We start from the raw sequence: 22,911 nt of genomic DNA, 5'->3' as shown, positions 1-22,911 counted from the left end.
TTTCTCCATCAGAAAGAGGAACATATTATCCCCCCACTATATTAATCCCCATGTCTCCTAAATTTCCATTCATTTTTCTCCATTCAATGGGGAAAAGGTTTCATCTCCTCTTAAATGATCCCGATGCTTATTCAAAATGTCCTAATATTTTTCTCCAGTAGGCTCTTTGTATTTTTCCCATATTTTCTCCAATACCGGAGGAATATATTTTTATCTCCTTTTAAATGATCTCCATGTTAGGGATTTTATTTCCAACAAAAGAGAAGCTTATGCTCTCAGAGAAACCCAAAATAAAATCCCATGACTAAGCTTAGCTTCTCTTTCTCCTGAGAAATTACCTATTGCAATTCTCACTTAAAATAAATATGTGCTCTCTTTCCAAAAACTGACGATCACCACGGATTTGTGGTCGTAGCTAACACGAATGTGATCAAACGAGGTAGACGACATTTAGCAGGCCAACAGTAAAGATCATGTGGGATGATTTCATCGCAAACAAGAATGGCAAAAAGAAGCGATGCCAATGTCTGATAATGAAAATTGAGACTTCTTGTGTCTTCTTCTGTTTCCTGGTTAAGATGGAAGTGGGTGCGCCAAAATATTAGATGCAACCAAATGTGGCTTATCAGGAGACCACCTCCGCATTCAACAACATTAAAGTGTAGTTCTGTTTTAAGTGCTGCATTAGTAATCGTTTTTAAGAGTGGGCCTCCATATCAGATGTTTCGGCAAAATTTAGTACATTCTATGATCAGCGAGTGTGTGTGTGTGTGTGCATTGTTATTGTTTTTGGCTCTGAGGCAAGGTAGAGCAGCCACAAATGATCATTATTTACAGCCATGCATTGAGTAACTCTCCCAAAGATCATCAATGACCATTGGGTTTTGTTTTTGCTTTAGTAGTATTCCACTGCAGTATGTAAACCTTTCCAAAATGTATTGGCAATCGTTCGTCCATCTTTGCTCTGGCTTTTTTCGTCGCTGTTGTTGATTTGTAATCATGCGGAAATGATCACAATGACCTTTCGGCAAGATCATTTATGTTGAATGTTATGTCTTATGGCAAGTTAGACAATCCGACAGACAGACAAGCAGATCTGCAGTCAGTCGTCCGATCTTTGTAACTATCGACAGACACTGTGGCTATGTTGAATGTGGATGAATTGACTCCCATTCGATCGTTTGCCTCGTACCTTTTTTGTTTTGTTGCACAGATGACGATCGCTTTGATGGTGGCTTAGCTGCTTTTAGAGATCTTCTGCTGGCAGTCTGCATTCTAAAAGTCTACTTGTTGTTGTTTTATTTTTGTAGATTGCATTTTATGTTTTTTTTTGGTGTAATGTTCCTGGTGCACCATTCAATGATTCCATTTTGGGCAAAGATCATCATTTTGGCCAACAGATATTGACCATTGGCGTCTGTGGTTTTTGGCGAAGAAAAAATAATGTGAAGTTGCTTATATTGTTACATTATAAATACACAGTGGGGTAAGATGATGATGAGCTAAATTGAAAATATGAGGAAATATTGTTATTACATGGAGATTGGGGTACAATTCTAAAGAAACTTATTATTACACCTACTTCTGATGGATTTTACAAAACAAGGGGCAAACAAAAGAAACTTGAGTACTTCAAGCAGTAAAGTCTGTTCAAAAATTCAATCACCACAATTGTTGGCTATTTCATTCAATGACATGTTCATATTTTAGGAAGGTAAAATTTTGCACAGATCAGTCTTTTTTCTGCGGGCAGATCAAGTTGGAAGATGGGCTATATCGGTCCACGATATCGTATAGCCCCCATATCCATCCGATATTCGGTATTTTGATGATTGTAGCCAATTTTTTCAATGAAATTGTCTGAAAATTCATAAAAGGAGTTCCGTCCGTGAATTTTACTCCCTGGAAGAGTAATGTCTATATAGGCCCAGGATATCCCATATCCCCCCTATAATGGTACCTCCCTATATTGTCTAAAAATCCATACTAGATGTTCTTTCTAAGCACTTTACCCCCTGGAAGAGAAATGTGATATCGTATAGCCCACATACAACGGCACCCCCCGATATTCGATATTTTGACGATTTAAGGAACATCATTCACCGGAGTTGTTTCAAATTTCATATTTAGAATTCGTAATGGGAACTACAGTCTATAGTATAGACCCCATATATCAGTACCTCCCTATATTTGGTATTTTGGTGATTTTAGGCACAACGTTGATCGAAATTGTTTGAAATTTTGTATTTGAAGTACCTAATAGGTACTACAGCCTGTGACAGAAAATTGTCTATGCAGGTCCAGGTTTTCGTATAAGCACCATATATTGGTACCTCCCTATATTCAACATTTGGATGGTTTTACCTGCATTATTCGCTGATTTTTTTTTCAAGTTTCGTATTTGAATATTGTAATGGCTTATGACAAAAGTTGTTTATGTATGTCCACGTCTTCGTATAAGCCCCAGTATACCGGTGACCTCCTATATTCGGTATTTTTAAGATTTTAACAGAATTTTAACTGGAGGTGTGTGGGTTGTTGACGGAGCTTGCATCAGTCATAGATAAAAACAAGTAAGTAAATGCTATAGTCCCTACAACACTACAATATGTTCGAAGTCCCTTATATCCAAATCCATTTTGGAAGATTTCGTTTTTAAAATAATGTCAAAGAGCCTTGCCAAGATTTTACCCTTAGATTTTTGCCACGGGGAACTTGGCCAATACTTACGCACTCCGTCGTGTTGTTTCATACGAAAGCTGTGGTCCATTTTACAGGTAAATATAATCCAATGGCCCTCCAGAATGCTAGACTTCTTCCCTGTCCTTAAGTCCCTTGGATTTTAATTGTGGCCTATAGGGCGACTACAAAATTAAAAAAAAATTAAATATTTTTAGTCAATTTAAAAAATCTTAAAAACAACATGCTTTAATTCTAACCCTAACCCTACCCCCATGCAAAATTTAGTGAGGATCGGACGATAATTGCGTCATGTATGTAATACCCTCGGTAGTATTGTGTGCTATAAAAAATATGACACACATTTAAAAATGGAGAAAAAAATATTCACTTTTTATTATTATATTTTTCCGCGAGTTTCTTAGATTTTATCCTTTTCTGGAAAGAGACCATTCCGAATTAATGGGAATTGTGAAAATCGGCCCAGAGGTTCTTGACTCATAAGCAAAATAAATAAAATTTATTTCTTTTACATATATATTATATATATCCGATCACCATTACTTTAATGGTCAGAAATTATATTTTAATGTATTTGTGTTTTGATTGGGATTAAAAGTATTCGAGGTTTAGAGGACATTTTCGAATTTTCTTACAATTAGGTCCCAGAAGACATAAAAATTTACCTATTCTTTATAAGGCTTCTAAAACGTCAAAGTGAATGCTATGATAATTTTATTATTCAATACTCACAGGTTTTCTTCCCAATGTGGTTATATTCGACAATGCAAATCAAAGAAGATGCTCCGCTTCATCTTCAGTCACTCTTGGCTATTTCATCGTCGTTTGCATTAGTTTCCGTATTCGATATGCCGTTTCTTCATTTTTGTTGGTTTTTTGTTCGTTATATTGATCTTGTAATCATCTTATTTGCATTGCTTAGCCCTCGTCTGTTTGTCTGTCTGGCTGCCTGTCCGTCCGTCTATGCCATTCACTACAATTCAAATTATAACTTCAACGCTCTGACTTACCCGCTATGGCAATCCTATTCCGAACGACCTTTTGATCCGTATTTCATTTTCTTATGATCTGAGCTTCTTCATCACTTTTTGTGCAGATGCAGAGATGCTAGATTTTTAGTTAAGATTTCCTTTTCTCTTTTTTCCGCTGTTTTGTGGAGATTGTTTTGCCGCTTTTGAGGCAATTGAATTATCCACCAAGTGTTTCAACTTCATAACTTGCTTCACAATTTACTTGCAGCAATAACTTTTGCTGTGGTGTTGACTTTAGCTCTCAAGGTGAACTTTTTGAATATACAATTGATATTGATTGCCAAGCCAAATCGGTTTAATGCATAAAATTGATTTGTTCACTTTTTTTTTGGTTGAATAGTTTTGCCCTGTGATGAATGATGCAGATGCGGTTGGAATCAGTTGTCTGAATTTGCGCTATGATTATGATCGCAAAACATTCAAGAATGGTGAGAATTACGGAAGAGGGATTGGGAAAGAGAGGTTCACTAATTTCAAGTGTCCTTAGAAAAATTCAATTTGAATGGAATACTGTGTTAAATAAGTTTTAAACAAATTAAAAAGTGCAAGTCGGTTTTACCAACAAATATATACCCTCAGCCAATATTCGAATATTTAAATATAATTTGACTTATGTTATGGTTATATAAATGGTTGACCCTCAATGGAGAAGATTCCGAAGAAATTGGCCAATACTGTGCTTTGGGCCAATATTGTCGGACCTAATTAAATAAATATGATATAAATATTGCGATGTGACAGGATTTCACTATATCGACTGCTTCCTTCACTTTATATGAGATATGTGATAATTTTTAGAAAATGTTAAAATGTGCGTAAGTTACCAGATATAGACGACCGAAATATTCAATTTTCATACTTCATCTGGTATTAGCAAAATTACAAGACAATCGAACATTTGCATCCAATTTTATGCGAAATTATAAACTCCATATTCGTCTTAGATTTCTGGTTGAGAAAAAAAATAGATATAGGAAGTTGTAAAGTATTGCTGACTTGTTTTGCCAGTTATGACAGATTCAAGTACTGAAAATTGTGACCCTTTGTGGGTGAGGTACCAGAAGGCGTTCGCAGATATATATCATCTTCACAGCAGATCTTGTGTTAGTAAAAATGATAGTATGTGTGAGATTTGAAGAGAGTCGGATGTTTATTATAATTCAAAATCTTGAACCCTAGGTGGTACAGGTACCTGAAGAAATGGTCCTATCTCTACCATCTTTACAACTGATCTTGTGTTGATGGAAATATTGAGATGCAACAAGTAAAAAAGCAGTAAGGTCGGCCGGGCCGAACTTTGAGTACCCTCCACCATTTGGAACGAATTAGAAAATATTCAAAAAAATAAAATCCATTGAAAATTCAGTTAAAGTCTTTAAAATACCTAATATCGGAAGGTGCCGATATATGGGGGGTGTTAATGTCAATACCGTGGGTGAAAGGAAAATATCCTAACTTCTGGCATCTCGGGTTTTCCTGATTCTTTTTCAGTGATTTTCCTCACAAACACTTTGACATTGCCGCTTACTTATCCGTATATGTATGCGTTCTGCTTTCATTTTCGAAACATGTCGTCTGTGCTTTCACGGACTTTTTCTTTTTCTCCTTTTACTTACTTACAATTCAACCATTGTTACAAGCGGTAAGAATTCGTTTCAACAAACCTAAAAATTTTCTTTCAATAAAGGATATTCCTGTATTGTTTAATTCAACACTCTAATCCTTTTGTGTTTTTATTTCATTCTTTTTTTTTCCTATACATCCTGAAATCCATCTGGGAGAAATATTGTGTTTCCACCAATATTTCTTTGGTTCGGTTTCTAAGCGCCTTCATTTCCTACAGGAAAATAACCGACGAATCCCTGGTATTTTCATTTGGTCCTCACGATCCGGATAAGCTTAAGCCGAAATTTCTGTTCCAGTTTGGATTAACAACTTTACTTATATTTCCTTTTTCATCAAACTTGAGGTAAGTTTGTGCTTTCGTTCCTTTAATTATAAAAGTGCAAATTTTTCCTAAAATAAAAAGTGCATTTGCCGTCGGCAAAACATCATTCTTTTTCAATACGCGTTTTGGTGGAAGAGTGTCCGCGACAATTCAATATTTAAGAGAACAGTGCATTTGAATTTCATTTAAGGAATAACTCCTCTTAAAACTTCATTTCGAATTAAGAGCATTATTTGAGTTATTTACATTATTCTTTCGATCAACGCTACACAAATTTAAAGTTTGCGCTTAATTGTATTTGTGATCATTTTGTGCTTTAAAATCAAGTGACAACAACAATTCATTTTTCTTCGTATTCTCATTGTTTTCATTGCTGCTGTGTTTGGTGATGTTGCATTGAGTGATTGTTGTTGTTTTCTTTCGCTCTCCCTATCCCATCTCATCCATATGTGCATAGGGTTCACCAATTCGAAAGTCGACCGTTAGTACTTCTTAGTATTGAACTAAATATAGGGGTCTCCAATTCGTTTTTCGTATCCGTTGAACCGACTAGTAACCGGTTCCATTCATTGAATATTTTTATTTTTCTTTCTTCATCAATAATAATTCGTTTTTAAATATTTCTTGCGAAAATAATTATATTAATTTTTAGAAAAATAATAATTAAATTTCAAGTATATATATATTTTTTTTTTATCATAATAAATATTTTTTCTATATATATATTTCTTGGAAATAAATATATCTGTTGAAAGTAAATATTAATAAACAATTTCCTCTTTTTTTTTTGAATACCAGTCGTTGAATAATTTAGAGGATTTAACCCTAAAATTACGTTTTTTGCTTCATTCTATCGTTTTTGAACATTTTTCGAGGATTGTTTTTGGTTTTTTTTTTGATAATAAATTTGATATTTCCAGAAAAGTTTCAATTTATTTAATTCGGGTTTGCGATTTTGATTTTTCTATTTGATTCGCAATTGTTCATTTCAAAAATTTTCTTCCTTTTCTGATTCTAAGTAACTTATTCCAAAATGTCTCTCGACTCATTCATTCGTCTTGCCGATACCATCGTAGGATTTGACTCGGATATTAGTGATAATCTCCTTCCAGTCAACTCCATTCATTCTGTCAATGTCCACATTGAAGAAATAAAGTCCATATGGGTCAAAATTAAGTCCGAGTATGATATATACATCCGAGATCGTGAATCCGAGGGCAATGGAGACGAAGAGTCGGGTGATGAAGACACAGCTTCTGAACTAGAGACAATTCGGGCTAAGTATAAGACGACGTACCTAACTTACTGTAAGTGTATATCCCAGTTGTCTCAGATATCCGAGGAACTACAATCGGCTTCAATTCCAAAGGAGTCTCCCGTGGCTCCCAGTCCAGTTCCTACATCCAATCCTGAGCAGGTGAACGCAGGATATTCTTTCAATTTACCGCCATGTGATACAGAGGTCTTCTCCGGGGATTATATGTCATGGCCCACATTCCGAGACATGTTTACGGCTGTGTACATAAAAAATCCTCGCCTCAGTCCAGTTGAGAAATTATTTCATTTAGTTCACAAGACCAAAGGCGAAGCAAAAGAGATAGTTCAGAAGAGTCCTCTTACTAATAGTGGTTTCAGCCAAGCGTGGTCCAGCCTGTGCGATCGCTACGAAAATAAGCGAATTCTCGTAAATGGCCAGCTTAAAGTTTTATTCAACCTTTCTTCCGTTCCTTCTGAATCTGCTCAGAGTTTAAAACGCCTCCAAAGAGACATTAATTCATGCATCTCTGTTCTCGAGACCTACGATATTGACGTGACTAGCTGGGATCCCATTTTTGTCTATCTCTGTTCTAATCGTCTACCTGATTCCACACTTACTCTTTGGGAGCATACCCTCTCGGACAAGTCCAGTATTCCACGGTGGGCGGAATTGGACACATTCCTAACAAATAGATATCGCACTCTAGAGTCTGTTTCAGAGATGCGAAAAGGTGTTTCAGGTTCAAGCCAAAAGGAAGGTTCGTCCGATATAAAGTCCAAAGCTTCCAAAAAGTTTAGTTCGTTCCAAAGTAAGGTCTCTGATCCCAAATGTCCGTTGTGTCCAAACGAGGCTCACATAATTCGCAAATGTCCGAAGTTTTTAAAAATGAATTATGATGCGCGCATTTCTGAGATCAAACGGCAAGGACTGTGTCTCAACTGCTTTTCAAAAACGCATTCCGTGAAAAATTGTCCTAGCAAACATAGTTGCTATACATGCAATAAGCGCCATAATACTCTTCTGCATAGAAACTCTGTTCATTCTTCTTCCTCCTCAGCACCATCTACATCTAGCCCTGCTCCAAATTCAAACCTCAATCCCAGCTCCGCTCCATTTTCACATTCCGGATTACAGTCCACTAGTAGCGGAGTGGGGACTGTACAAAATTATTTTTCTGCTAGTGTTCAGGGGGTATTGCTAGGTACGGCGATGGTACAAATTGTTCATAATGGTGTGACATATTCGGCTCGGGCGCTCTTCGATTCTGGTTCCGAGGGAACTTTTATTTCAGAATCATTGTTTAATAAACTTAAATTGCCTCATAAGCGCACGAGAGCTCAAATTTCAGGTTTGAATGATTCTAATTCTGCCAGCGTACGTAAACAGTGCTCTTTCATTCTTTCTTCGCAATTTGACCACAACTTTGAATTAACAATTACTGCCTTCGTAATTCCTAAACTTTCGGGGAATCTGCCAAGTCATTCTATTCCGACTGCTTCGTTCAAAGATCTTCCAAATATTTCATTGGCTGACCCTAACTTCTACAAGAGCTCACAAGTTGACCTACTTTTTGGCAGCGATGTGCTGCCAGCCCTAATGCTTTCTAATTCAAGATCAGGTATATGCGGCTCCCTTCTGGCCCAAGAGACAGTCTTCGGATGGATCTTGACGGGCCCCATAGGTAAGAATTCGTCCAGGGTCGTCAACATAATCTCTAATTTTTGCGAAATCTCTTTGCATAAAGAGATTTCACGCTTTTGGGAGGTGGAGAATCTTCCAAGGAAGAACTTCTTGTCCCCACCCGATAAATTTTGCGAAGATCTTTTCAAATCAACTACGACAAGAACTACTGACGGTAAATACATGGTTCGTTTGCCTTTTAAGGAGACTAATTTTAATGGCGAAGGTTTAGGACATTCCAGGTCCAGTGCTATGGCTCAGTTCTATAGGAACGAAGCTCGACTCTTGCGTACTCCCGAGTTAAAGAAGGAATATGATCGAGTCGTTCGGGAATACTGTGATCTAGGCCATATGCGCTGTATTCCCCATTCTAACGTTTCATCCGGTCCTAGTTATTATTTACCTCACCATGCCGTCATCAAACCTGAGAGCGTATCTACAAAGGTCCGGGTAGTATTTAATGCCTCCTCTCCTACTTCCAGCGGGTTAAGTCTCAATGATATTCTACATACGGGTCCAATTTTGCAATCAGACCTAACCTTGTTAATTTTGAGGTGGAGATTCTTTCGCTTCGTTTTCAATGCCGACATTGAGAAAATGTATAGGCAAATACTAATTCATCCAGATCATGCTAAGTTCCAGATGATCTTATATCGTTCAAGCCCGGATGAGGAAATTCAAGACTTTCAATTACAGACAGTGACATTTGGGGTCAATTCCGCACCTTATCTGGCGATACGAGTACTGCATCAGTTAGCTGAGGATGTTCGTTCAGAACTTCCTAGAGCTAGCGACATTCTTCGCAATTTCATGTACGTTGACGATGTACTCGGTGGGGCTCATTCTATTACTTTAGCCCTACGTTCTATTCAGGAGTTGCAATCAGCTTTGAAGTCCGCTGGATTTTCTTTGCGAAAGTGGACATCCAATTTGAAGACAATTCTGGCCGATATTCCGCCTGAGCATCTCCTTCGACAGGACTTTCTTGAGTTCGAAGAAAGTAGTACGGCCAAAATGTTAGGCATACGATGGGATGCCCATTCAGATTCTTTCTTTTTCACTGCCAAACCATTTTCTAATCCGTCCACATATACCAAACGTGTACTTCTGTCGCATATAGCAAAATTGTTCGATCCAGCAGGTTGGTTATCCCCATGTGTGGTTTTGGCAAAAATTATGATGCAGAAGATTTGGGCCTCTGGTATCGGATGGGATGATTTATTGTCTCAAGATATTGTTTCCGATTGGTTGCAATTCCAAAATGATTTTCCGTCCATTGATAAAATTCGAATTCCGCGCTGGATAGATTTCACGCCTACAAGCAATATTCAATTTCATGGCTTCTGTGACGCGTCAGAGAGCGCGTATGCAGCGGCCTTGTACATTCGTATATCCTCTGGCGCATCTATTTCCACGCACCTCCTATATTCCAAGACAAAAGTAGCTCCATTAAAAACCCTGTCCATTCCAAGACTTGAGTTATGTGGTGCTGTCCTCCTAGCTGAGATGATCGATAGCATTCTTCCGTCTTTGGATGTCCCGTCCTATTCCATATACTGCTGGACGGACTCCACAATTGTTCTTTCGTGGTTGGCTAAACCACCTTGCTTCTGGAAAACATTCGTGGCAAATAGAGTTTCCAACATTACTCAAATTGTTGATTCATCCAAATGGCGTCATGTTTCTTCTGAGACAAATCCAGCAGACCTGGCAAGCAGAGGCGTTTTCCCGTCAGACCTTGTCGGTAATGACTTATGGTGGCGGGGACCTCATTGGCTGCGCGAAACATCGAGCACGTGGTGTGCAACCGCTATTTCAATTTCGGACACAAGTCTTGAAAAGAGGTCCATTCAAGTCAACTTTGCCTATTTTTCTGATTTCCAAGACGTCTTAGAAAGGTTTTCATGCTTCAGTAAAGCTCTTCGTGCCCTCGCTCTGGTTTATAGATTCATATCTCGCACGCATCATGGATTTCGTACTAATTCCGTTCACGTATCGGGCCCTTTGACTAGCAATGAGCTGAATCTAGTGAGAAATCGTTGGATTCAGTTGTGCCAAAAGGCTTTCTATCCAAATGAATACAACGCACTATCCGCCAAACGTCAAATTCTTGCTTCCAGTTGTATCGGTAATTTAAATCCTTTCCTAGATGCTGACGGAATAATTCGTTCATGTGGCCGCCTTTCATCCTCTGCTGGCCTATCTTATAATGAAAAACATCCAATCATTCTTCCATCCAATTGCCATTTCTCAAAATTGCTGGTTTCTTTCGTACATTCTGTTACTCTTCATGGTGGTAACCAGCTAGTTCTGCGAGTAATTCGGTCTCAATATTGGATTCCCAAGGTGAAAAATCTCATCAAGGTCACTATTAACAAGTGTAAAGTTTGCATCCTTTACAAGAAACGTTGTCAAAAGCAACTAATGGCTGCCCTTCCTCCAGAAAGGACCGAGCTTTCTCGCCCATTCGCACGAACTGGTCTAGATTTCGCTGGACCATTCGATTTAAAAACATATAATGGTCGGTCCTGTCGTATCACTAAAGGATACGTATGCGTTTTCGTTTGTTTCGCAACGAAGGCTATCCATTTAGAACTCACTTCGGATCTTTCCACATCCACGTTTCTTTCAGCGTTTCATCGCTTTGTTTCACGCAGAGGTTGCCCGTTGCATTTGTATTCCGACAATGGGACAACATTCGTAGGGGCTTCGAAGATCTTAGCCCGAAACTTCCTGCAAGCCTCTCGCGACGGAGTCACCGCCTATTATGCTCTACAAGGACTAACTTGGCATTTTATACCTCCGGGTGCTCCCCATATGGGTGGATTGTGGGAAGCCGGAGTTAAGAGCTTCAAGGCTCACTTTCGTAAGTTCGCAGGTTCAATGAAGTTTACATTCGAAGAATTTTCCACTTTGTTGTCCCGCATAGAAGCTTGCCTTAATTCCAGGCCATTGTCACCCATTTCGCAAGATCCTTCTGACTTTGCTGCCTTAACTCCCGGGCATTTCCTTATTGGGACTCCTATCCTGGTTCCCGTCGACCCTCAAATTGATACTTCTTCCACTTCCATTCTCAATCGTTGGGAAAAGTTGAAGGCCATTCACCAGACTTTCTGTTCACGATGGAAAAACGAATACTTGCGTGAGCTTCAGAAACGCAATAAATGGCAAACTTCCGAACCTAACGTCACCGTCGATTCTTTAGTAGCTGTCATTGAGGACAATCTTCCACCGAACGCGTGGCGTCTAGGACGCATTTCGAAAGTATATCTGGGTTCAGACGGACGTGTACGAGTCGCGGATATAATTACCCAACGGGGAACTATAACCCGGCCAGTCACGAAACTCGTCTTATTATCCGCCCAAAACTAATACTTTCTTCCATCCAATATGTTCCTGATTTTTAATCTGTAACATTTCGCTACATTCGTTCCTTCTACGCCAAGTAGAACACAATGTCCAACAGATCGCCATCCCGTGCACGATCAGTAATTCGTTCCAGCGTGGAGAAGCAGCGTCCGGCATATTCTTGCCATGTATGTAAAAGTCGCCATCCGTTACGCCTCTGCAGAAAATTTCTCGGAATGAGCATCTCGGGTCGTGTCAGCGCTGTCGAGAAATACAAATACTGCAGGAACTGTCTTGCACATGAACATTCTCACGGCAGTTGCTTCTCATCGCAGGGTTGCAAGAAGTGCCACAAGCGGCACCATACGTTGCTCCACTCGTCGGCTGAACGTACCCAACGTCAACGACGCCCTCAAACCGAAGATCGCTCCCAACCCGAAGGTCGTTCCCAATCCGAAGGCCGTTCTTGCCCCGAAGTTACGCCATCGACTTCCCGAAGCATTTCCCACCAGACGCTCTCCTCGTTTATGCGCCAAAACACTGTCGTCTTAGTTCCCACAATAGTCGTATATATATCGGATGGAAAGATACAATCGACAGCGAGATGCCTCCTAGATTCTGGATCTACTATCAGCAGAATATCGAAGCGGTTTACCGACTCTATAAAGCTGACCACGCTCACTTTGGACCCAGAGTCATTATGTCCTTTGACTTTAACTTCGAGGTTCGATGCCGAGCGGCATATCGACGTCATGCTAAGAGTGAATAGTCGCATGAACATCAAAACGCCTTCTAAAAATCTGCCCACCGACGTCAAGGAGAATTTTATCAACTTATGTTTGGCAGATTCAAACTTCTTTGAGCGATCCACAGTCGACATTATCATTGGTGCCGACATCTATACAAAGATAGTTTTCGACGGTTCGATCACGAGGCCCGGACTGCCAACAGCCCTCAACACCATATTTGGCTGGGCAATTTATGGACCACATTTGTTCTAGCCGATATTTCTGTCCTGAAGTAAAAATTTGTTGATAACATAAAATATTTTGTTCTATTCTGAAGTAAAGTAATGAATTCCGATGAAAATTTTGCACTATTTTGTATTTATTTTTATTCTTGCGAACGAAACACAAACTTTCCTTTTCAGCTACCATTCAGATTACGTTGTAATCCGGAAAAGTACACACGACATGAACTTGTCCTCATTTCTTTCATTGCAGTGTAACTGCAAGGTGGGCGGCGATGTTAATGTCAATACCGTGGGTGAAAGGAAAATATCCTAACTTCTGGCATCTCGGGTTTTCCTGATTCTTTTTCAGTGATTTTCCTCACAAACACTTTGACATTGCCGCTTACTTATCCGTATATGTATGCGTTCTGCTTTCATTTTCGAAACATGTCGTCTGTGCTTTCACGGACTTTTTCTTTTTCTCCTTTTACTTACTTACAATTCAACCATTGTTACAAGCGGTAAGAATTCGTTTCAACAAACCTAAAAATTTTCTTTCAATAAAGGATATTCCTGTATTGTTTAATTCAACACTCTAATCCTTTTGTGTTTTTATTTCATTCTTTTTTTTTCCTATACATCCTGAAATCCATCTGGGAGAAATATTGTGTTTCCACCAATATTTCTTTGGTTCGGTTTCTAAGCGCCTTCATTTCCTACAGGAAAATAACCGACGAATCCCTGGTATTTTCAGGGGGATATACGCTATTGTGGACCTATATAGACAAATCTATGTCTGGGGGTAAAGTACTCACAAGGAACTCTTTGTGTGGATTTTCAGATAATTCCATTGGGAAATGTGGCTAAAATCATCAAAATCCCGAATATCGGGGGTACCGTTATATGGGGGATATACGATATTGTGGACCTATATAGACAAATACCTTTCAGGGGTTAAAGTGCTCACAAAGAAATCCTTGTGTGGATTTTCAGAGAATACCATTGGAATATATAGTTAAAATCATAAAAATACCGAATAACGGGGGTACCATTATATGGGGGCTATACGATATCGTTAACCTATATAGAGAACTCTATGTCAGGGGGTAAAGTGCTCACAAAGAACTCCTTGTGTGGATTATCAGACAATTCCGTTGAAAAATGTGGGTAAAATCATCAAAATACCGAATATAGGGGAGTACCGTTATATGGGGGATATACGATATTGTGGACCTATATAGACAATTCCGTTTCAGGGGTAAAGTGCTCACAAAGAACTCCGTGTGTGGATTTTCAGACAATACGATTGGAAAATGTGGCTAAAATCATGAAAATACCGAATATCGCGGAGTTCCGTTATATGGGGGCTATACGTTATCGTGGACCTATATAGATAATTCTCTGTCGAGGAATGACGTACCCACAAGGAACTCCTTGTGTGGATTTTCAGACAATTCCGTTAAAAAATGTGGGTAAAATCATAAAAATACGAAATATCGGGGGGTACCGTTATATGGGGGATATACGATATCGTGGACCTGTATAGACAATTCTCTCTCAGAGGGTGAAGTACTCACAAGGAACTGCTTGTGTGGATTTTAAGACAATTCCATTGAAAAGTGTAGCTAACATCATCAAAATACCGAATATCGGGGGTACAGTTATATGGGGGATATACGATATCGTGGACCGATATACCCAATCTTCGAACTTGACCTGCAAAGATCTGTGCAAAATTTTAGCTTCCTATCTTTATTCGTTTAGACTGTAGCGTGATTACAACAGACGGACAGACGGACGGACATGGCTAAATCGTCTTAGAATTTTAAGCTGATCAAGAATATATATACTTTGTTGGGTCTAAAATGATTATTTCGATGAGTTACAAGCGGAATGACGAACTTAATATACCCTCCATACTTTTTTTGGTGGAGGGTATAAAAAGTCTGAATGGAATTGGATGTTAATTTCGCATTTTATGAGCTTCATGGGTATTCAAATTTTGACCCTGTGTGTGGGGAGGTACCAGTAAAAGTGTACCGATAAAAGTGTACCAGTGTTAGTAGAAATAATGGGATCTGTGAAATATAAAAAGAACCTTATGTTTATTTCGTATTTTATGATAGTTTTGGCTATTCAAAATATTGACCCTTTGTGGGGGAGGTACCAGAAGGAATGGTCCGACCTGTACCATTTCTAAATTATTTGTTTCTATATAACAAGATAGTATTTTTGTAAAAAGTGATAAGACCAACAATATGCTATGAATATTGGCAGTGAATATTTTGTGTAGTCGGGGCTCATTTCTAAAATTTCTAAAAACATCCTCGTTTTTTAATATGTGAATCATAAACCTCGTACATCTTCATCTCATATTAAGACTTGAGCAATTTTGTGTTTCTTCTTCATGACTACAGGAAAACGCGATTGTAGATAAATATATTGAACTTTGTTTTCATTGTATTGGAAATTGAAGATGAAGGCATATCAAAATAATATCAACACTAAATTGTACATCAACATTATTTTTTTCATGGCGAACTTTTCTTCTTCGATTTTGTAATCGTTTCGGATCAAAAAGGTCAGCAGTTACGTAAATAACTTTAAATTATCCTTTATGGTGTAGGGGAAATTGCTAGGTACACGTAGAACTAAAACGTACAATGTATTTTAATACGTCGCTGAAGAAACCATGCCTTTGGTGAGAATATCAAGGAGGAGATTTGGAAAGGGGAGAATATTTAGTTAGTGTGAATAAAAAAATCGAATTATAGACTTAAAGATGTGTTCAACTAAGAAAGATTTTTTTTAAACTGAAAATAGGAACAAAGAAATGTAAATCTGTGATGTATTGTTTTGAGATGCCTCACTCGCTTCTCAATTAAAGCGATGTTAACAGAATGCAATAATTAAAGAAAGAAAATCCAGCAGATTATATCAGTAAAGTTAATAAGTAAATAAAAAACAGTAAGTTCGGCGGGGCTATTAGAAACGAATTTGGAAATTTTCAAAAAAAACTGTTTGTTGTTTTAAAATAACTTCTGGGGAGAATATCCCAGACAAAAAGAAGGGAACCGATGAAGATTGGTGGCTCTTTCCGAAACCTAGGTATTCCCTGCCTTACCCCCTGGTAAACATTACAATCGTTCTGCACTAATAAACTAACGTTGTTTTTATAATGTGATTAAGCCTGACCATTTTGCAATAACAAAATAATATGGTATCCCGAACAAACATGCCAACACTGTTCTAAAAAACCTTTAAAATCTGAAAAACATCGTTATATTGGGGTCTATACGAAGACCTGCATAGCATAGTCAACTTTTGTCATAGATCCTTACAATATTCAAACGCGAAACCTGAAAAAACCCCGGTGAATAATGTAGTTAAAATCATTAAAATACCGAATATAGGGAGGTACCGATATATGGGGACTACACGAAGACCAGGATATATGGGGATATACGATATTGCCGATATATGGGGATATACGATATTGTGGACCTATAAATACAAATCTATGTCTGCGTGTAAAGTACTCACAAGGAACTCCTTGTGTGGATTTTCAGATAATTCCATTGGAAAAAGTGGCTAAAATCATCAAAATACCGAATATCGCGGGGTATCGTTATATGGGAGCTATACGTTATCGTTAACCTATATAGAGAATTCTCTGTCGAGGGGTAAAGTGCTCACAAAGAACCCCTTGTGTACAAAGAACCCCTTGTGACCATTCCGTTGAAAAATATGGCTAAAAACATCAAAATACCGAATATCGGGGGTACCGTTATATGAGGGCTATATGATATCGTAGACCTATATAGATAATTCTCTGCCGAGGTATAAAGTACCCACAAGGAACTCCTTGTGTGGATTTTCAGACAATTCCGATGAAAAATGTAGATAAAATCATAAAAATACCGAATATCGGGGGGTACAGTTATATAGGGGATATATGATACGATGATATCGGGGGTACCGTTATATGAGGGCTATATGATATCGTAGACCTATATAGATAATTCTCTGCCGAGGTATAAAGTACCCACAAGGAACTCCTTGTGTGGATTTTCAGACAATTCCGATGAAAAATGTAGATAAAATCATAAAAATACCGAATATCGGGGGGTACAGTTATATAGGGGATATACGATATCGTGGACCTGTATAGACAATTCTCTCTCAGGGGGTGAAGTACTCACAAGGAACTACTTGTGTGGATTTTAAGACAATTCCATTGAAAAGTGTGGCTAACATCAAAATACCGAATATCGGGGGTACAGTTATATGGGGGATAAACGATATCATGGACCTATATAGACAATTCTTTTTGAGGGGGTAAAATGCCCACAAGGGACTCCTTTTGTGGAATTTCAGAAAATTCCATTGAAAAATGTGGATAAAATCATCAAAATACCAAATATCGGGGTTACCGTTACATGGGCGCTATACGATATGGTGGACCTATATAGATAATTCTCTGCCGAGGTATAAAGTACCCACAAGGAACTACTTGTGTGGATTTTCAGACAATTCCGATGAAAAATGTGGGTAAAATCATCAAAATACCGAATATCGGGGGGTACAGTTATATGGGGGATATACGATATCGTAGACCTATATAGACAATTCTTTTTGAGGGGATAATATGTCCACAAGGGACTCCTTTTGTGGAATTTCAGACAATTCCATTGAAAAATGTGGCTAAAATCATCAAAATACCGAATATCGGGGGGTACCGTTATATGGGGGCTATACGATATCGTGGACCGATATAGCCCATCTTCGAACTTGACCTGCCTGCAGACAAAAGAGAGATCTGTGCAAAATTTTAGCTTCCTATCTTAATTCGTTTAGACTGTAGCGTGATTACAACAGACGGACAGACGGACGGACAGGGCTAAATCGTCTTAGAATATATATATATATATATATACTTTGTTGGGTCTAAAATGATTATTTCGATGGGTTACAAACGGAATGACGAACTTAATATACCCTCCATACTTTTTTTGGTGGAGGGTATAATAAGTACGTGATAACTCCAGCAGAAAATGGAGCAAAAAAAAACAATTAGAATGCAGTATGTTCCGCCGGATCAAGCTTTGAATACCTTCCACCATTTGGAAATTAAAAAAAAATAAATAAAATCCATTAAAATTCTGTTAAAAGCTTAAAAATACAGAATAAAGCCGTTATATTTGGGTCTATAGCAAGTCGTAGATCTGCATAGGCAACTTTTGTCATAAGCCATTACAATATTCAAGTACGAAACTTGAAAAAAATCCAATGAATAATGTAGCTGAAATCATCAAAATACCGAATATAGGGAGATACCGTTTTATCTGGGCTTTACGAAGACCTGGATCTACATAGACAATTTTCTGTCGCAGGCTGTAGTACCTATTAGGAACTTCAAATACGAAATTTCAAACAATTTCGGTGAATATTGTACCCAAAAATGGTCAAAATACCGAATATAGGGAGGTACAGATATATGGGGCCTATACAAGAACGTGGACGTTTGAATAATTATAACTCTTACAAAATGTGATGTAAGAGTCCGATTGTCTTCAAATTTCACACATCCCAATATTTTATATTAACCCAAGTTCTGATATTAAGACAGAATATATCGGTCCACTTCTTCTGGTACCTCCCCCACAAAGGGTCGTTTAAGCTCATAAAACGCAAAATTAACATCCGATTCCATTTAGACTTAGCACATCTCAATATTTCTATCAACACAGGATGTGTAATAAAGATGGTGGAGATCGGACTATTCCTTCTGGTACCTCCCCCACGAATGGTCAAAGTTTCGAATAACCAAAAAGTTTATTAAATCGGAAAAAAGCATCAGGTTATCTTTATATTTCACATATACAAACATTTAACCTATTACAAGATCTCTTGTGAAGATGGGATATATCGGTCCCCCTCTTCTTCTGGTACATCTCCCACAAAGCCTCGAAATTTTGCATATCTATGATACTCATAAAAAGCGTAATCAGCATCCGATTCCATTCCAGACTTGGTACACTCAATATTTCCATCAACACAAGACCTGTTATAAAGATGGCAGAGATCGGACCATTTCTTTTGCTACCTGCCCCACATAGGGTTAAAGATTTTGAAAAACAAAACGCTCAAAGGAAGCTCTCTTCAAATTTCACACATACAAACATTTTTGCTAACACAAAATCCCTTTGTGAAGATGTTATATATCTGCGAACCCCTTCTAATACCTCAACCACAAAGGGTCACAATTTTCAATAATTTTATCTGTCATAAATTGCGAACAACTCAGCGATTCTTTACAATTTGCTACATCTAAATATATGTCTTTACCAGAAACCTAAGATGAATATGGAATTTATTATTTCCCATAAATTGGATAAAAATGTTCGATTTTCTTAAATTTTTGGCCATATAAATATTTTTATCTGTATTAGATGAAGTATGAAATGGAATACTTCGGTCGACTATATCTGGTACCTCACGCACATGTTAATATTTTCTAAAAAATTATCACATATATCATGTAAAGTGAAGGAAGTTACCAATTTAGTCCAAACCTGGCACGTCGCAATATTTATATCATATTTATTTAGGTCCGATACAAAATGGACAATATTGGCCCATACTTTCAAAACGCACTCCATAGAGGGTCAAGAGTTTGAATAATCATAATAGAAGTCAAAATATTTTTAAATAATCGAACATTGCCTGACAGTATGCATCTGTCGCCAAAATCGACCGATCCTATTTTTAGTTTTTAAGAATTTTTATTAATAAATTTCCCTGGAAATGGACCTATTATTCAAAACCCGATTCATTTATTTTGAAATATTTTCTTTAACTTTAAAATAACAAGTAAGCAAAGGCTACAGTCGAGCGGGGCCGACCTTTGAATACCCTACAACACTATAATAAACCATACAGTTTATATAGGCGAGACACTCGAAAGAATTCCACAAGATATTGTGACAAATAATAAAAGAAAACCATCAGGTTTCGTTCTCTAATTTTCGAATAATAGCAACTTAAACGAATTTGCTCATTTCCAATTTATTGGTAGATGTTGCACGTAAATGGTCTTCCTAGATCTGGAACCAATATTTCCCAAAGACCTATAATCTCTCAGAAGTGGCAAAATATTAGCATTTATTATTGGTTTTTGACTGAAACGCAGCTATATGAGATACAGACATTTGACTATATTCTTCAACGAAATCAGCCTTAACGAAATAGTCAGAAGTGCGTCTTTCCTGTATTTGTGAATTCTCCAAAAAGTCACTGGAATGGACATTTTCGTATTTTGTCTACAAAAGTTGGCAAACTATTTCACACATTGGAAATTTTTGGGTGGCCATCCAAAACTGCTTGGCTTTTGCAATGTCCGGTAACCCCCATTCAAATGTGCCTGAGGATCGGGCAATAATTACGACCTGCTGACAAATTTTGCAGTTTTTTGGTCCATTTCAACCCCTAAATGTATGGCGATCATCTCCACAAAGGGTAGGCTAGCATGCAAAATTTCGTAAGGATCGGGCCATAAATGCGATCTGTATATGATATCCTGATATCCTAACTACTTAGTTTTGTTAGCTGTAGAAATATTACCAAATGTTTAATTCAAAATGAAAAAAATATGCCGAAAATATGACAAAATTGAAAATATATGAGAAAATGTTACAAAATCAATATTTTCATCTTAGAGAGATATTTTTATGCGATCTTTTAGACGTTTTTTCTTTCCTGCCAAGAGGTCATTCTGAATTAATGAGAACTGTCGAAATCAGTTCAGCCGTTCTCGACATATATGAGATCTTTCAAGCATATCTATGATAGACATATATATCGCACATATTTTGCTATATATCCGATTTGTTGGATCTTAACATCAATGTAAAGATCAGAAGTAACCTTGTCATGGCTTTGTGATTTCGTCGGGACTTAAAATATTCGCGGTTTAATGAAAAATTTTGAATTTTTTCAACAAAAAAGATATGGTATATTTTACCCGCTAAATATTATCCGATGAGCACCCAAATTGGTAGGCTTCTTCCCCGCCCTAAACTCTAGCTACATGCGAAATTCCGAGTCGATTGGTCTATAATTGCGACCTGTATAGCTACTGCAAAATCCGACATTTTTTCAGTATTTGGTCCATTTCAACCCCTAAACATTTGGCGATCATCTCCAAAAGAAACGGACGGACATACATAGCTAGATCGACTCAGCTCGGCGAGCTAGGAAGATATGGGTAATCAATATTTCGAGATGTTACATAAATTCTGGCCCAATCAAACGTATAATACCCCCAACACATAGTGTTGTAGGGTATAAAAATGGAATAACAGTGCTCAAACTAATTATTTTCAAATCAAAAGACTTAAGACACATACACTACAACACAGGAATACGTGATTTAGAGAAACATTTTTTTTTTCGATCTTTTATTTGTTTTTATATTCTTCAATGACCTTCTCAATTAAGCGTCTCTTAGTATCCCATAATAAACAGATGTTTTCAATTCTACTAATTATATTTCATTTCGTATTCTCGATATCACTCACATCTCCCTACAACAAAAGGAATGAAATTTGAGGATATTTTTGTTTAAATTTCCTAGAATAGTAGGTCACAATTTTTTTTTTTTTTGGAGCTTTATGTCTTTTTAGCAGCGTGAGAACAGGAAATTTCATTTAACACTTCCATAGAAATAAATCTACATTGAATAGTGGAATTGGAAAAACAAAAGGTAGAAGAAAAAAAAAACAAGTAAATAAATCTTAATAAGCTCTGGCGAGAATGGCCAAAATAAGTAACAACAATGCCCTCATCTTTGCCAGAACAAAGCCGCACACAGATTTATTCCCACACAATCGTGTGTATACATCTTCAGTTTCATAGAAAGAAAGTGGCAAACACTTATAGCACAAGGCGGAATGTTAAAGGGAAATTGTTCTTTAGTAATGAGCAGAGTAAAGATTCATTGTCACGTTTTTATACCCTCCACCATGTATAGCATGGAGGGTATATTAAGTTCGTCATTCATTTTTAATTCATCAAAATAAAAATCTTATACCTAACAACAATTCTTGATCAGCGCAACATTCTAAGACGATTTAGCCCTGTGCGTTCGTCCGTCTGGTGTAATGAAGCTAGAGTCAAAACGAATAAGGATAGGAAGCCAACATTTTGCACAGAGTAGTATTTTGTCTGAAGGAAGATCGAGTTCGAAGATGGGCTATATCAGTCAACGATATCATATAGACGAAGTTGTTTAAATTTTGTATTTAGAGTTTGTAATGGGTACTACAGTCTATGACAAAATTTTGCGTATGTAGGCCCACATTTCGCATAGCCCCCATATATTCGGTATTTTCATGATTTTACCGACATTATTCACCGGAGTTGTTTCATATTTCATATTTGAAGTTCTTAATGGGTACCACAGTCTGTGATATGAAATTGTCCATGCAGGTACTGGTCTTCGTATAGCTTCCATATAAGGGTGCCTTCCTATATTCCGTATTTTGATGATTTTAGCAACATTATTCACCGGAATTGTTTCATATTTCGTATTTGAAGTTGCAAATGGGTACTATAGCCTGTGACAGAAAATTGTCTATGCAGGTTCACGTTCTCGTATAGCCCCTCCCTATATTCGATATTTTGATGATTTTAGGTTCAATATTCGCCGGAATTGTTTCAAATTTCGTATTTGTTCCTAAAAGGTACTACAGCTTGTCACAGAAATTATCTATGCAGGTCCAGGTCTTCGTATAGCCCCGATGTAATGGCACCTCCCTATTTTCGGTATTTTGATGATTTTAGCTACATTATTCACCGAATTTTTTTCAAGTACTGTATTGGTCTACGACAAAATGTGTCTCTTCGTACCGACCACATTATATCCGCTATATTGGGTATTTTTAAGATTTTAACAGAATCTTTAAGGGATTTTATTTTTTGGAAAATGTCCAAG

At 37.6% G+C, this 22,911-nt stretch overlaps 1 protein-coding gene across 2 annotated transcripts; it reads left to right on the top strand.

The window, feature by feature from the left end:
• The first annotated feature begins 5,190 nt into the window (after positions 1-5,190).
• LOC131805792 (uncharacterized) lies at positions 5,191-13,634 on the top strand. 2 transcript variants are annotated; one of them, XM_059129416.1, is made up of 3 exons: positions 5,191-5,373; positions 5,575-5,700; positions 12,067-13,634. In XM_059129416.1, exon 3 carries the CDS (start codon positions 12,073-12,075, stop codon positions 12,964-12,966), a length of 894 nt encoding a protein of 297 aa, XP_058985399.1. In that variant the 5' UTR covers positions 5,191-5,373; positions 5,575-5,700; positions 12,067-12,072; the 3' UTR covers positions 12,967-13,634. The 2 variants fall into 2 exon arrangements, with proteins under 2 accessions (XP_058985399.1, XP_058985398.1); XM_059129415.1 differs by having other exon boundaries at positions 5,191-5,700.
• The last annotated feature ends 9,277 nt before the right edge of the window (positions 13,635-22,911 follow it).

This window comes from Musca domestica, unplaced genomic scaffold (genome assembly GCF_030504385.1).
Source record: "Musca domestica strain aabys unplaced genomic scaffold, Musca_domestica.polishedcontigs.V.1.1 606, whole genome shotgun sequence".
In the NCBI taxonomy this organism is placed as follows: Eukaryota; Metazoa; Arthropoda; class Insecta; order Diptera; family Muscidae; genus Musca; species Musca domestica.
Note: the sequence above shows the minus strand (reverse complement) of the source record. Positions and strands in the feature narration are given on the sequence as shown.

Coding starts and splice junctions, on each gene's coding strand:
- LOC131805792 (XM_059129416.1), top strand. CDS start 12,073: ATGTCCAACAGATCGCCATCCCGTGCACGATCAGTAATTCGTTCCAGC.